Raw genomic sequence first — 14430 nt, 5'->3', positions numbered from 1 at the left:
CTGCCCATCCGGTGACCATCTGCAGCCGGCTTCTTAGCTGCTCGATCTTGTGCGTGGTCTTTAGAATCGTCTGTATGGCCTTGTTCAGCGCCTTGCCCTCCAGCGGCTTCATCTGCGCAAGAATCTCGTCTATCTCCATGTTCGCAAGCTCCGCGCGCCCAATGCCGCGTGCCTCAAACTGCTGCACAATACCTGCAGGAAGCCCAAAGTCTTTCTTTTTTGTCTTTTCTTCTGCGCTTGCGCTCGGCCGGTTTTCTTTTCTGTCCTCTAGCTGCATTTTGCAAAAATATTTTGGGCGTTCTCTTTGTATGTGTGCAGACTGCGGGCTTGGGCCGCAAAAACGCAGAGCCTTCCGCGTGCTCTTCCTTGCTGGGCGCCTCTCCGCGCGCGCCTGCTGCGTGTTTGCGCTTTTCCAGAGAAAATTTGCAGCCCCTTGGCGCGTTGGAAAAGCGTGCAAACTTTACTTAAGCCCCCAAAGCTAGAGGCTTTGTAAAAGAAAAAAAACGCACGGGAACTTCTCTGTAGAGTCGAGAAGCGAGCCCGCAGACTGCGCAAAGCTACGGAGAAGACTAGGCTGCACCGGCTGGCGGCGCGCCAATCTCTTGGTCTGGGCACTAAGCATATGGCGCTGTGTGGCATTCCACTACAAGGCAAGAGCAGTAAAGAGGGCGAGAATGCAGCGCTTCCTGCCGTGCTAAGCCTGCCAGAGCCCACATGCTTAGTGCCCAGCACGCCCCTTCATCGCGTATAAGCCACCGCGCTGGTTCTGTGCTCAGAAGGCTTTGCAGTCGCTGTGCCTGCCTGCAAGGAGGCCAAGAGCCACAACAAAACCAGAGCATACGGGCCCGGAGCACAGACAAAAGACGTGCGGCCATATGCTCGCGTTCACACCAGAACCCGTTCGATCTCTGAAGTTAAGCGCGTGACAGCTTTGATAGTACTGCGATGGGAGACCGCGTGGGAACACAGAGTGCTGCACTTTTTGTTTTGGGCAAGAAGCAGGGCGGCGCCTTTCAACTTGGCAGGCTACAGAGCAACCAAGCATGCATGCAGCAGCAGGCACGCGGACGCTGTCCAGGACAAGCAGCTGAGTGGCTTGGGTCGCACGCAAGCAAGCCCTCTGGCACATCAGCCTTTGGCGCTTTTCCGCTCTTTGCAGACGGCGGATAAAGCACGAAGAGCACATGCGATTCGGGTTATTCGGGTGGGCGAAAACTGCCCCGCACCAAGCACTGTTTCTTTTCAGCAGTCAAGCATGAAAAGAAATCATCATGATGTCTTCTTAGAAGAAATAAATATAAAAAACTAGCGTTTATCTATATGAAAAAAAGTGGAATAACCGGAAGAGTTCTGCAACTGTTTTATGAGTGGACCAAGTTTCTCGCCCTTGGCGTGCTTTTTGCACAGCTGTTGTGGGCGCGCCTTCCGCTTGAAGACCTTATAAGCATGTATACGGAAGATTTTGTAGACACAACGAACACGTGCATAACAATAAGCCCGCACGCCCCCATAAATCAAGTGTCGGGAAACATAATCGCAGAGCTTCAGTTTCTAAGAAACATGCGGTTTTTTTCGAATGCAGTGCACAGCTTCTGCGCTCTAGAGCAGTGCGGCCCGCCCGACCAAAACGGCAACCATACATATGCATACAAAAGAGACGCGTCAAAAGACACGGCAGTGCGCATGCCAAACGACCCGAGCATCTCTCAAGTCGAACAAGGCATAGAAGAGTATACTGCGGACTGCTACGAAAACCTCATACGGATGTTTCCGTCTGTGGACGGGCACACGCTTTCCATTGAAACCGACAGGAAAGGCTCATTTACGAACTTTCTTCGCGAGGTGTGCACGCAGGAGCAGGCACACTCGATCCTGGCCGTTCTTTTGCTGCTGAGCTACGGAGTTTTCGTGCCCATTCATATATACCAGGACCCCGCAGGCCAGGAAAACTGCAGAGCCAGCACCGAAATTAGGCTTTTTGGGGAGACGCTGATTAAGGGGGCGAGCTGGTTTTTATTGGAGCCGACCCAAGTCATATGCTTCTTCACGAAGTACCGCACCAGAAAGAACATGTCTTTAACGATGGGTATGTACCTGCAGGGCGATTTTTTGTGCAGCCCTCAGGTTTTTATTTTAGCATACATATCGCACTATATCTCCAGAAAGGAGGTCGCCTTGGGCTTTGTTACGTGTGTGCACAAGATCCTTAGCCGCTTGAAAGCGTGCCTGGATACCCGGGCAGAAAAGATACTGAAACAGTGGTTTTCTCTGCCCGAGGAGAGAATCAGCACAGTGCAGGCGGTGAAGTCCTTTGAAATAGTGCGCGAAGGCCTAAAAAGGCTGAGTTGGTTTCCATTTACCGACCAGGCGCTGCTGCCGTCGTACATGAGCGTGAGCTGCTACAACAGGGCCACACAAGAGTTTTCTGCAGAAAAGTTCGTCAACTCTGTGGAGACGGCTGTTATGGTGCTGTTCTGCTGCTTTTTGTACAACCCAAAGACAATGCAATATGACATGGGCGAAATGCTGCAGGGGGAAAAGGAAAACGCTGCCTTTCACGGCATAAAAAAGTTTTTTACAGGCGGCAACGGATTTTGTCCCAGGAAATGCTGCACCACAGGAACGTTCAACCATTGGAACCAGGTGGTTTCCGACCTGCCATACGCCGAAATCCGCTACTACAGAAAGAACAGAAACCAGCTGGCGTCTGGAATAATGAATGTCTTGTCAGTGATTGCGCATTTGACTGGCACCCGGGGGTCTGCCGAGTTTGCCCAGATAAAAGAGCTTATAACAAACATATACAAGTACCCAGGCATACTGTACAAAAACTATATGCAGCTAGAGAAGTATATAAAAGAGCTGTTTGCGCTGGTCTCGACAAACAAGCACCTAGAGGTCAGGCTGGAGGACATTGCAGTGAAGTCTGCCCAGAACGAAGCGCCCGACCTGTATGGGTACGTTACTCTTTGGTACGGGAATAAAGGCTGTGTAGAAGCACAGGGGGTGCGGCTGAACTTTATACCTGGCTTTGTGGCAATCGATCTGCTGCCTGTCAGCATCCCCTTTTCACAAACAGAGGCTGCAGACCTGGCGTATCTAACGAAGCACATCCGGAGCCAGCAGGGCTTTTCCAGCTGCCTGCTTGCCCACTACATAAGCCAGAAGCTTCCGGGCAGCGGGCCGATGCATATAAAAAAGAGCCTGCCAATTGACGCGCCGGGCGGCGCTTTGGGGGCTGTTCGAAAAGCCCTGCAGGACAGCCGCAGCGGCTTAGACAACAGCATACACATGGCCTATTTTAACTGGAGCAACCAGCTGAAAAGAGACTTTATTACGATGCTATGCCTTTGGGCAAAAGAAAGAAACCTAAAGCTGACAAAGCATGACAAGATTGCGCGCATCATTTCAAATATTGTGCTAAGTGTTCCGCTTGATGAACCCCGCATGCAGTGCGACTTTTTCTGCCCGCTGATGTTCACCGGGCAGCTGGGGTGCCTGCATCCTGCCTTCTACATCCCGAAGAACATCTATGTGTGGTGGTTCAAGACTGCATATACAACCCTAAAAAGAGGGTGCAGCATATACCCAGAGTACCCGGGGCTTAAGACGGCGCTTTTAGGATATTTTGCAATGTACAGGGCGGAGACAGGCGAGAGCCTTTCCTCCTGCGAGCTTCTAACTTGCCCAAGGCATTTTTACGAGATGTTTGACTGCTTATTTGCGGACAACACAGTCCAGGGGGCCGAGACGCTCACGCGCATGCTTTTAGAGGAGATGCGAGATCTGGGCGAGCGCAGAGCCGCTTTGCTGATCAACACCCTAAACCTTATCTGGTTTGGGCTAGCCCTTCTTAGAAAGCTGGACCACCACAGGTTAGTCATGCACCTATACAACACAATTGACCCAAGCGCATCCTATATGCGGAGCCACCCAATGCTTGCAAACAACGATATTTGGAACAGGCAAAAAATCACGCTGATTTTGCAAAAGCTGAAACGTCTTCTATGCGCACGTGGCGAAGAAAAGAAGTTTGAATGCATTTTCGGCATGTTTAAACAATGCATGTAGCCGGGCGCCTTAGACTTGGGCCGTGTAAACGCTTTGCATAAACGTGTGTCTGGATAAGCATGAAATTCGGCAGAGCAGGAGGTGTGTGTACCCGGCCAGCGGCGATTTGGTGCTTTGCACGATGCATGTGCATGCCTGCCCGCTCTGCCTGGGCGTTCTATGCCCTAGGCCAGCTGCAGTCACATTGGGCATGCGTCTGTGGCCAAGGCCAAAATAAAAGAAAACCCGAATATAAAAACGAAAGTGTACTATTTTCAATTTATCCGAGCTGTGCAGAAAGCCTCTTTTTACTTTCTGGCTGCGCTTCCTGCAGCAGCGTGCCATGGAAATATTTCTAAGCTGATCAAAGCAAGCTCTTGGCTCTGGCATGCAACTGCATCGATTTGATGCCGGTCTGTTTTATAAATGTGCAAATGCTTTTTGATGCATGTTGAGGAAAGCAAAGAACCGCATTATGGCGTGGGCTGGCGCAAGCACATGCGCCATGCGACCGGGGGCCTGTGCAGGCACAGAGCCATGTCTGGAAGCGGCAGAGAACCTGCCACACTGGTTCTACATCGACCCGTCGTTTTCGCTTGAGCAGCATGCCGCAGTCGAGGAGCCCGGCAGCTATCTGGAAACCAGCTCCGATTTTTCTCCTGGCCGGGATTGTAGAGGGCGGCCCGTGGACTTTCTAGCCGGGCTTTTGGTTGTCGTACACGTGCTTTTTCCAAGAAGGCTTTCGCTGCGCTGGTTATTGCGCTTTCTGCGCCCCGGCCTGCGGGCAAAGGCAGTTAGAGATGCATAGCGGAAGCGTGTGTTCAGGAGGCGCTCTTTCGGGCATGTCTTGTGCGTTGAAGGCTAGACTAAGGCAGCATGCTTCGGTTATACTGCGTTCTTTTTGTTTCGACTCTGCATAAATAAACACAAAGCCAAAGCATGCTTCTGGAAAACACCTGTGGGGAGCTCCATTAACAAAAACCTCCGGCATGTGAAATTCTTCTTCTTGTTCAGATTTGGAATTCTTAAGCGCGCGCTTTGAGCAGAGTGTGCGTTGCATATGCGCCGCTTCTTTGCTGGATCCCTAGCTCAAATCTCTAGTAAAAAACAAGTTTGCAGAGTGGGCGCGGCATGGCATGCAGACAAGCGCATGCGTTTAAAGTTAGCGAGAAATGGTCATCTGTTATTTGATGAGAACGCAGTCCATCCATGCTTAAAGGATTTTAAACGCTAGAAAAATGGCCAGAAAGAAGCAAGCGCGCCCAGAGAGCCGGGCTTCTTGCCGGAGTGGGCAGGAGGAGAAACTTGGCAGTCGGTGGGCCAGGCTCTTTCTGCCCGGAAAAGCAACTCTATTTTGCAAGGGCATGCTGCAGCCAGATCACGAGGTTTTTTTAATATTATTATGGAATCATAATGATTTTACAACTTTAGTCGACTCGATCCTATGATTATGTCCAATCAAAATGATTTTGGGCTGCAATATAAGTGCTTGAAAATGCGCAATGCAAACATATGGATATGTGCTTGAAAATATTTGGAGACAGAGAACTGTGTTTGGGGGTTTTTGTTTGCACAGCTTTTATTGGCATATGCTTTGCTGGGTATGTGTTTTCCACTTTGGTTTTTGAAAGAGAGGACGGAAACTACATTTCTATTGAAGGCACCGCGCAGCCAAAGAGCGGCGCTGAAGGGAAAAATGGCTGTGCGCACAGCGTGAAGGCGTGCAGAAGTGCGCTTGCTGAAAGCGAGCGTGGATTTCTAGAAGAGTCAACCTCTGGCTTGGGCGAGCCAGGCATTGGCTGCAGTCTGGAAGAGGCAGAAGCAATGAAAGGCTGCGGAGCATCCACAGAAAGAGAAAAAACACCATGCATTGGCGAGTATTTAACTCCTTCCGCTGCTGCTGAAAGCACCTGTCCGCCTGCAGATACTGCTCCTGTGGTTTCGGATCTGCAGCACACTGCGTTTTTCTGCGACCACTACGGCTCCAATGATTTTCTCAAGCACAAGCTTGAGAAGACACCCGCTGACTCTCGCGCGTGCGGAGAGCTTCTCCCCAGCGCTTTCATGGAAGAGACGGCCCCGCCCAAGGGTGCCGAGTGCTGCATAAAGCCCCTCTACCAATCTGAAAAAGGCCTGTGCTCAACAGCTGAAAAAGCACCCATACTGGAAAGCGAATTCTATATGTTGAAAAAAAACAAAGATCGCCATACTTACATCCAGAAGAACTTTTGGGGGTCAAAAACAGATTTTATGAGCTTTGTTTTTGGGTTAGGAGAAGGAGTCAACGCCAAGAAAGAGGCACTGCGTGACATAGCGGACCACCCCGAGTGGTACAATTTTTTGGACGAATTCAAAGTAAAGTATCGCCCCCTGGTTTCGCAGATGCTGTGCTTTATCGAAGAGCACTCGCCGCCTGAGTTCGATCTTGAATGCTTTGACTTTGCTGCCGGATGCCTAACCTCTCCTTTTTCGCCAAGCGGGAAGGTTTTTTTGTCTTTGGACAGCTACTTTCTTGAAGAAGAAAGGGTCAGAGGGCTGGCGGCTTGGGAGTGCCTAGAGCTGGACGAAAAAATGCGCAGCTTTTCTCTGGCGCTGCAGTGTTTATTCAAAGTGCCCGAGGTGTTCAGAGACGTGCTGCGCCTGGGCCAGAACAAGGTTTTTGAGCGCATACAAAGCGGGGTTGAGGCTCCTGCCAGCAAGAAAAATCTAAGCGAATGCGCACGGCCTGGGCAAAAGGCACTAAGTGCCGTTTCGGGCCTTTACCCTTGCTTGGAGTGTTTGTCAAGCGTGGCTGCAGGCGTTGTGGCTTTGCAGAAAGAGTCGGGCTGTGAAAAAGCCGCGATACAATTCAAGAAAAAACTAGAAGAGCTGAAGGAGCATATAGACAAAGTTGCATGCATCTGGGATGCTGGGGCCCAGGGCATTGGGTTGGGGCCTGCTAATTCGGGATACATTTCGATGTTTCGGGTTCTGCAGATGTTCTATGCAGGGTGCCCTGAAGTGGCAGAAGAGCTGCAGATTGAAGGAAAGCGCCTTCTGCTCCCGAAAAGCGTATGCACAAGCACATTTCAAGAGGACAGAAAAGCCGGCGAAATGCGATATGTGCAGATAGAACAAGGGCAAGCCGATATGCGTGTGGGCGCATCTGGGCACACCGCGCTTTTTCTGCAGAGCGTGTACTATGTGGACGGCGAGGAGCAGGCGCGGCGCCCTGTTCTGATCCCGCAGAGCCCGCTCAAAATGTACTGCGCCGAGATAGTACAGTACATTGCAGACCTGCACGGAAAGCCGAAGGACCAAATACACGTTTTTTCGCTCAGCCTCAGCACGCGCGCGCTAACCTGCAGGGATCCAGAAAGCACAGCGTATGCTGGCATAGACAGCAGCAGCTCCGAGATTCTTGTCTTCTACTACATACCGGAAAGCACGGCCGCAGACCCAAATCTTAGAGTTGTTGAGTTAAGACCGTCTGAAACGAAAGTCTCCGCCTCCGGCCGGGAGGCTATATATCTTCCGCTGTTTCTCAGCAATTTAATGTATGAGTCAATATTCATGAACGCCCAAGAGATGTATGAGAAGAGAGGCGGCGCGTGCGGGCATAAAGTTGTCGAAAGTGTGCACACCTTGTCAAACGAAGTCCCGCATGTGTTTTTCCTAAGAAATCGCAAGCTTCAGAACTACTATCCATGGACTGAGATTTGTCTAGACCAAACAGACACTCTGGGCCTAGACATGTGCTATGCGGGCTTCTCTGCTACGTCTTCCAGCAGCCCCGGCCCAGAGGGCTGCTGCACAATCACATACAAATCTCGAAGCATTGAGAAAGAAGAGTGCCACACAGTTTTTATTGCCGCATCCACATATAACTTGCTGGAAAAGAGGGCGGGCGGGGTGGCAGATGGGGGGACGGCCAGCCCCGCGTCTGTTCTGTTTTACACGGAAAAGACATACGAGTTGCATGCTCCAGAAACGGGAACAAAACAGTACGACCCCAGCTACTCCATGAAACTGCAGGAAATGTATGATATGCATGGGGCAAAGGCGCTTAAGAATTTGTTTTGGCGTGTGTCGAGGGATGCGGCAGGCAATGCCTACCTGACCCCCCAAGGGTCTCTGCAGTGCGCCCACCTCGGCTTGCGTGGCAGAATTTTGCAGGCCTTGATGGGGTAGGCATAGGCGCATATATAAATAAAGAGCCTTTCAAGTCTTTTTGTGCTGGATGCCCAACGGCGAAGACTATGCTGCGTATAGAAAAGGGCCTGCTCCATCCAGGGAGATGGTTTCAGATGCCGCTGCTCAAGAGATAGACATCGGCTGAGTTAGCACAGCTTCAAATATAATTCTGCAGTTTTTCTCCTGTGTAGCTGGGCATGTGCCCAGTCTGCAAAGGCCTTGGAGAAGCAGCAAGATGCCTACAGCTATGTATTTGGAGTTAGGAAGCAGCGCGGCCTGCTGAAAAATGCGCTTGCGTGTATGGGCACAAAGTTCAGCGGGCCAAAAAGCGTAAGCGTGCTGAAAGGCCGCGCGTGCGCAGAAGCTGTTTATAGGCACAAAAATTAAATTAACGCGCCCAGGCCCAGCGTGTTTGTGCGACTTTGTGATTAAAGGGCTGTATTGCTGCTGTTTTTTGGAATGTTTTTGAATATAAATGCTTTTTTTCGTCTAGGCATGAGATTATGCTTCTTGATACTAGGAGTGTTGCTTGCAGGGCTGGGCCCCGCAGAGTGCATAGAAATGACACCCGCCGACATGCTGGGATGCGTGGGGGCTGTGGTTGGGCGTGTGGGCAAGACAGACGTGCACGTGAGCCCAGAGTGGGCAGGGCATCCTGTGTGCATATCCCGGATTGGTTGGCTGGGGTATGTGCGCAGCATGCGGGCCTTTTCCTCCGGGCTAAACACGCACTTTAGTCTGGTGCAGAGAAAGAGTGAAATGAAAATCGGGCAGAGCTTTGAGGAAGAAGTCTACATGCAGTCCAAAGAGCCGTCCAAGGACGCGCCGCATCTTTACTTCGACGCTGTAGCGTCCGGACACGATCATAGGCACACCGTGGCGTTCCACTGGGCGCTGGTGCATATGTTTGGGCTGACCGCAGATGAGCAGCTGACGGTTGAAACCGGACGACCGTGCTCGTTTACAGAATTCCTTCGGGAGAGCTGCCGAACAAAAAAAGAGGCGCACTACGTGCTGGCTGCGCTGGTCCTGCTGAGCGAGGACGTGGACGCGCCGATTGAGACCGCTGGGAATAGAGTGATTCTAAAAAAAAGAAAAGACAGCGAGGACGTGCTGGTGGATGTGTGCGTGCCAGCCATGGAGGGTGGAGAAAGGCAGCCATCCGAGACGTGGCATGTAGTAAACTTCTTCAAGCGGTGCAGAGGCACACACATGCTGCCAAGCACATACGAAGAGTTTAAAAAGGGAGGCTTTCTCGAGAGCCCGCAGCTTCTGATTCTCACGTATGTAGGCGAGTACGTGAAAAACGCCGAGGAGCTTATGTCTGTGATGAGGCGTGCGTTCAAGCTTGTGGAGGGCATGGGCCTGGCGGAAAGCTTAAAAGACGCGAACAGCGTGGTCAGCCGGCTGTTTGTGCCTGCGAGCCGGCTGCCCGAGGCTGAAAAGTATCTGAATCCGTTTTTGAGTGCACAAGCAGAGATGGAGCGTCTGAGGTGCTTGGGGGTGTTCGTTGAGCTGCAAACGGCGCTGGCACAGCCTAAAGGAGCAGATCTCCCGCACGCATGCAGTCCGCCGAACAGGCAGAAAGATGTTGTTCTCGGTATAAATAGAGGGCTGTGCGTGCTCATTCTGTGCTTGGCGTACATGCCGGGCGCTGGGGCATACCGCTTGCAAAGCCTGCTGCACGGTAATGAAGAGCAGAAGGCGCAGGCCAGAAGGGTTTTTCAGAAAATAGACGCACATGTGAACAAGGGCTCTTTTTTCGGGCCTTTTGAGCCATGCGAGTGGGCGCACATGAGCCAGCGCGAGCAGACAGGCCTGCAGCTTGAGCATGCTCTGGGGGAGCTGGATGCGGCAGGCTGGGCGTACATGCTTGCCGAAACGATTGAGCAGGCGCAGGCTGATGCGGTGACACTGAGCAGAATGATGCATGAGTCCGTGGCTGGCCAGAACCCGAGAATCCCGCCCACCCTAAGGTTTGGCGAAGAAGAAATGCAGGCCATTTGTGCTATTTTGATTTCGCTAGCTGCGGACGTGCAGATGAGCGCTTCCGTTGTGAAGTGCTCCAGCGATTCAGGCCGTGATGGATATGTGCTGGAAATAGCGCACAGGCATACAGATAGCGGGCGAAAGCAAGCGCTGACGCTAACTTTTGGAAAGCCGCAGTTGGTGTGCGAGCTGGAGCTGCCAAGCAGGTGCCTTTCCGAGGATGGGGACAGGGCCCTGGAGGCCATGGCCGCCCAGTACCGGCAGCACGGGTTCTTTCCTAGCTTTGTGTTTGCTGAGTGCATGTGCCGGATGGCCTTGCGATGCAGGCCCAAAAACCTTTTTGGCGCAGTGGCCCAGAGGCTGCGAGATGCGGCCAGAGAGGCTGCGGAGTGCAGCGCAGAGGAGCCCAATCGCATGTTCCTGGCCGTGCCGCATCTGGGCCCGGCTTTGAAGGAGGAGCTTGTGTCTGCGCTGCTGCTGTATGCGCACGCAAACGGGGTCGCGTTGAGCCGGGCCCATCCAATAGTGCGGCTGACCGCAAACGTGATAGGAAGCGCGGATCTTGTTGGCTGGTATACGCAGGAAAAGATGCTCACTGTGCCCGTGTTCACGGGAGCACTGAAAGCCCACTATCCAATGGTTGGGCTGTCTTTGAAGCGGCACGCATGCTTTTTAAACCCGCTGAGCTTTCCAACGTATGAGAGCCTGTACTCCCCCGAGGAGGCGCGCGTGCACACACGGCGCCTGATTATGGAGCACTTTCGGGTGTGCGCAGCGCAGGGACAGAGGCCGCTGTTTGAGTGCCGCATTCTGAGCGGATACGCACACGCAAAAAAGCTTTTTTACTATCTGCTTGCGGAGGACCCTGTGGAGACTTTGCACGAGATTTCCATGCTTATTTTTGCAAAGCACGCGGGGGAGCACCAGAAGGCAGCGCAATACTTGGTCAGGGCGCTGGGCTTTGCATGTCTATTGAACCTTCTTCCCATGGGCCTGGCAAGCCATCGCGAGGCTATTCTTCAGGTGTACCGAATTTCCGAGCTGTCTTATTTCGCGCGCTACACACACAGCACGGACCTTTGGGGCCTGGACAGCCTGAACAGAGCAGCAGAGTCCATACAAGACAGCGATCTGCAGGCTGCGCTGGTGGAGGACTGCGGAAAAGAAAAGTTTAAAATGCTGCAAGGCGTGCTTCGCTCCTTGCGCGGAATGCGCGCCTAGCACACGGCCCAGGCCCTCTATGCGAATCTGGTGGGCGCATCTATTATGTGCAGGAAAATAAAGCATTGTACGCAGTTTTTCTAGAGGATATGGACGTGTCATGCACTGCTGTGGCTTGCTTTTGCAGCTGTCGCAAACACAAAAAGACAAAGTGGGCTGCCAGCATGCAGTGCGAAAAGAAGCTTCTAGACAGAGTAGATGTTTATTGGCTCTTTTTTGTGGGCATGCCGCTGCACGCCGCCCTATCACCTATTTTTGAGCACGTAGTTGTACTCAGACAGCACACGGCGCCACTCGCGGAGCTGTGTGTCTTCAAGCCCAGGCTTCTTTTGGCAGAGCGCCACCGCCTGCTGGCTGGCCACCAAATCAAACTCAACGCCCAGCAGATAGTACTTGCACTTCTCAAAGGCCCACGCAATCGCGTACAGCTGTCTCTCGTCAGGGGCGTATTTTCTCTCTGCTTCAGTGAGGTTTCCTGAGTAGAACCCCACGATGCCCTCGTTCTGCCGCAGCATGGCTCCTATTCCAACGTCTGAGGACTCAACTTCTAATGTGAAGCGCTTCCTGTAGTTCGGGATGATCAGCTTTGGGGCGCGCGCCAGCTTTTTCTTGGCCTCCTCAAATGCTGTCTGGTGTATATCTGTCCAGTGCCACGCGCCGTCTTGTTTCATGAGCACATGCAGCGGCTTCAGCGTCTCCGATATGTTGCGCAGAAATCTTCTGTCGCACCCCAGCAGCCCAATAAGCCGCCTCAGCGTCTTCATGTCCGTTGGCTCGGGGGAATCCAGCACAGCCTGCACCCTAGACGGCAGCGGGCATATCTCGTCGTGTCCAATGTAGTATCCCAAAAACTCGATTTGTGCTCGCGCTATAAGCGCTTTCTCCCAGTTGACCTCCATGCCGTACTTCTTGAGCTTTTCCAGCACTGCTTTTATGTGCTCCCGGTGGCTTTCGAGGTCCATCGAGAAAATAAGAATGTCTTCTATGTAGACGATGCAGATATCTGCTTCCTCGTGCAGAATGCTCTCCATCACTCTTTGGAAGATGTTTGGCGCATTCCGGTACCCCATGGGAAGGCCTGTGAACCTGTAGAACGTCTTGCCCAGCTTGAATGTGGTCTTGGCCTGGGCTTTCTCTGCCAGCGGCACCCGGAGAAACCCGTCCTTGATGCTGATTTTCGTAAAGTACTGTGTGCCGAGCAAGTCGTCTGTGACCGTGGTCACGTTTGGGAGCGGATACGTGTCCTGCGCCACCAGCAGGTTCAGCTCTCTTAGGTCGAGGCAGAGGATCCACTCGTCGCTGCTCTTCTTGACTAGGTGTATTGGGTTCAGCCACTCGCTTTCCGTGCTCTTTACTACAAATCCCTGCTGCACCAGCTCGCGCACTCTCTTGCATGCGACAGCAAGCCTTTCTTTTGGGACGTACCGGGCTTCGTGTGCCACCATGCCAGGGGTTGTTTCAAGAGCGACGGGAAGGATGCTCCCTGTCCTCTGCACCGTGGACACTTCGCGCAGGATCTCCTGGATCTCGCGCGCAGACAGGTGCGACTTTTCGCGCTCTTGCAGAAGCCCTATGGCGTTTGCCTGCCGGGTTTTCTGTGCGCGGACCAAGCAGCACATCTCTTGGGTGTGCTCATTTTCCGTGCATCGCGAAGCCAGCTCTTTTTTCCAGGTGGGCCTGCGCGCACCGAGCTTAGGCCTGCCGCTCTCGGTGCACTGAGGAATGCCCTTGCTTGCTTGGAGCAGGTTCCACAGGCTTGCTGCCACCTGGGCCAGCGGCTTCTCAAAAGGCAGAGTGTTCCAGCGCAGCGGGTACACGCTCGGGCGACTTGCAATTTCACTCTGGAGCTCGTGCAACGTTGTGTTTCCGCAAACGATATCAAATATCACTTTTGTGACCCAGGCCTCCCAGTGCGAGGGCCTGTAATCCTTGGATGGGTACCTATATGCGTCTCCTTCTGTGCACATCTTAAAGCACTTGCGAATGTCTTTTTTCACATCAGCCCACGCACTTTCTTGGTTTTCCATCTCTTCTGCGCACAGGCGCTTGCTTAGCTCTTCCAGCCGCCGGCGCAGCGCCTCCAGCTTGGGGCTTTCTTCACCAGGGACTCCCTGCGCAAGGCAGTACACCCTTGGGCCTGGCTTCAGCTCGCGGCCTCTGTTGCTCCCCGCCAGAATGCGCTCCAAAGCCTGCAGAGCCGCGCCCGCGCCGCTCAGATAGTCGCACTGCTGCGTCATCTGCTGCTGCACCGCTTCTAGATACGCCAGCTGCACATCGTCTCCCAGAAGGAGTTTCAAGCCTTTTATGTCTTGCCCGCCATCCGTCTTGTGCAAAAGGGCGTGCTCTCTGGCACTTGGAGCATGCTGCCCATCTGCCGCACAGGCGTCTTCTTGGTCTACATGTGGAGAGCCTTTTTTCCTTTCTCTGCTTTTATTTCCATCTGGACTGCTGGACAAATCTCTCTGCGACATTTTCTTTGTTTAAAATCGGTCAGAAATATCTATATTTTAAAATAAAAACCTACATGGGCATGCTGCCGACTTGGCCACTCCTCCTTGGGGCATCAATCAGACATTGAAAAATCAGGGTGATCGCGCCGCTTGTTCGGGCTATTCGGGGCGCTTGCAAAAGCTTTAGTTTTAGTTTTAAAATGCAAACAAAACAAAAAACACATGCAGAAATTCCTGCAGCTGCCTAGGAAGGGCGCTGCACGCGGCTTTTGCATGCCGATTAGGCCCATTGCCTGGGCGAAAGCCCCAAGCAGAAACTGGTGGCTGGAGAGGCTTAGAGCAAAAGAAAAGAGTGCATCCCTGTATGCGAATATGCATGCAGCGTATATCTGAAGAGGAAGACACGCCATCATCGTGCCAGAAAGCCGTGGGAAGGACGGGCGCCCAGTGTGTGCAGTTCAGATGGGCTGGCCAAGCACGCGCCATGCCTGTGTAAAACAGAAGTTTTGGCACGGGAGGCAGCCGTGCACATGTTCTTTCTTGTTAA

General features: G+C 52.7%; 6 protein-coding genes across 6 annotated transcripts; 4 read left to right on the top strand and 2 right to left on the bottom strand.

The window, feature by feature from the left end:
- NEMAJ01_2003 (uncharacterized protein) lies at nucleotides 1-277 on the bottom strand (the record flags this gene model as incomplete). Its single annotated transcript, XM_047915841.1, has 1 exon — nucleotides 1-277. A coding segment is annotated over one exon (277 nt), but the record flags the coding sequence as incomplete, so codon positions are not given.
- A 1043-nt stretch (nucleotides 278-1320) lies between these two features.
- Nucleotides 1321-4071, top strand: NEMAJ01_2016 (uncharacterized protein; the record flags this gene model as incomplete). Its single annotated transcript, XM_047915854.1, has 1 exon — nucleotides 1321-4071. The coding sequence occupies one exon, from the start codon at nucleotides 1321-1323 to the stop codon at nucleotides 4069-4071; it is 2751 nt and encodes a 916-aa protein (XP_047771811.1).
- A 427-nt stretch (nucleotides 4072-4498) lies between these two features.
- On the top strand, nucleotides 4499-4858 carry NEMAJ01_2015 (uncharacterized protein; the record flags this gene model as incomplete). The annotated part of the gene is made up of 1 exon (XM_047915853.1): nucleotides 4499-4858. The coding sequence occupies one exon, from the start codon at nucleotides 4499-4501 to the stop codon at nucleotides 4856-4858; it is 360 nt and encodes a 119-aa protein (XP_047771810.1).
- Nucleotides 4859-5562: 704 nt separating this feature from the next.
- Nucleotides 5563-8220, top strand: NEMAJ01_2014 (uncharacterized protein; the record flags this gene model as incomplete). Its single annotated transcript, XM_047915852.1, has 1 exon — nucleotides 5563-8220. The coding sequence occupies one exon, from the start codon at nucleotides 5563-5565 to the stop codon at nucleotides 8218-8220; it is 2658 nt and encodes an 885-aa protein (XP_047771809.1).
- Nucleotides 8221-8718: 498 nt separating this feature from the next.
- On the top strand, nucleotides 8719-11433 carry NEMAJ01_2013 (uncharacterized protein; the record flags this gene model as incomplete). Its single annotated transcript, XM_047915851.1, has 1 exon — nucleotides 8719-11433. One exon carries the CDS (start codon nucleotides 8719-8721, stop codon nucleotides 11431-11433), a length of 2715 nt encoding a protein of 904 aa, XP_047771808.1.
- Nucleotides 11434-11678: 245 nt separating this feature from the next.
- Nucleotides 11679-13904, bottom strand: NEMAJ01_2012 (uncharacterized protein; the record flags this gene model as incomplete). Its single annotated transcript, XM_047915850.1, has 1 exon — nucleotides 11679-13904. The coding sequence occupies one exon, from the start codon at nucleotides 13902-13904 to the stop codon at nucleotides 11679-11681; it is 2226 nt and encodes a 741-aa protein (XP_047771807.1).
- Nucleotides 13905-14430: the final 526 nt, after the last annotated feature.

Source organism: Nematocida major (assembly GCF_021653875.1).
Source record: "Nematocida major strain JUm2507 chromosome Unknown 2433, whole genome shotgun sequence".
In the NCBI taxonomy this organism is placed as follows: Eukaryota; Fungi; Microsporidia; genus Nematocida; species Nematocida major.
The sequence above is the reverse complement of the archived record's forward strand: the minus strand, read 5'-3'. Positions and strand labels throughout refer to the sequence as shown.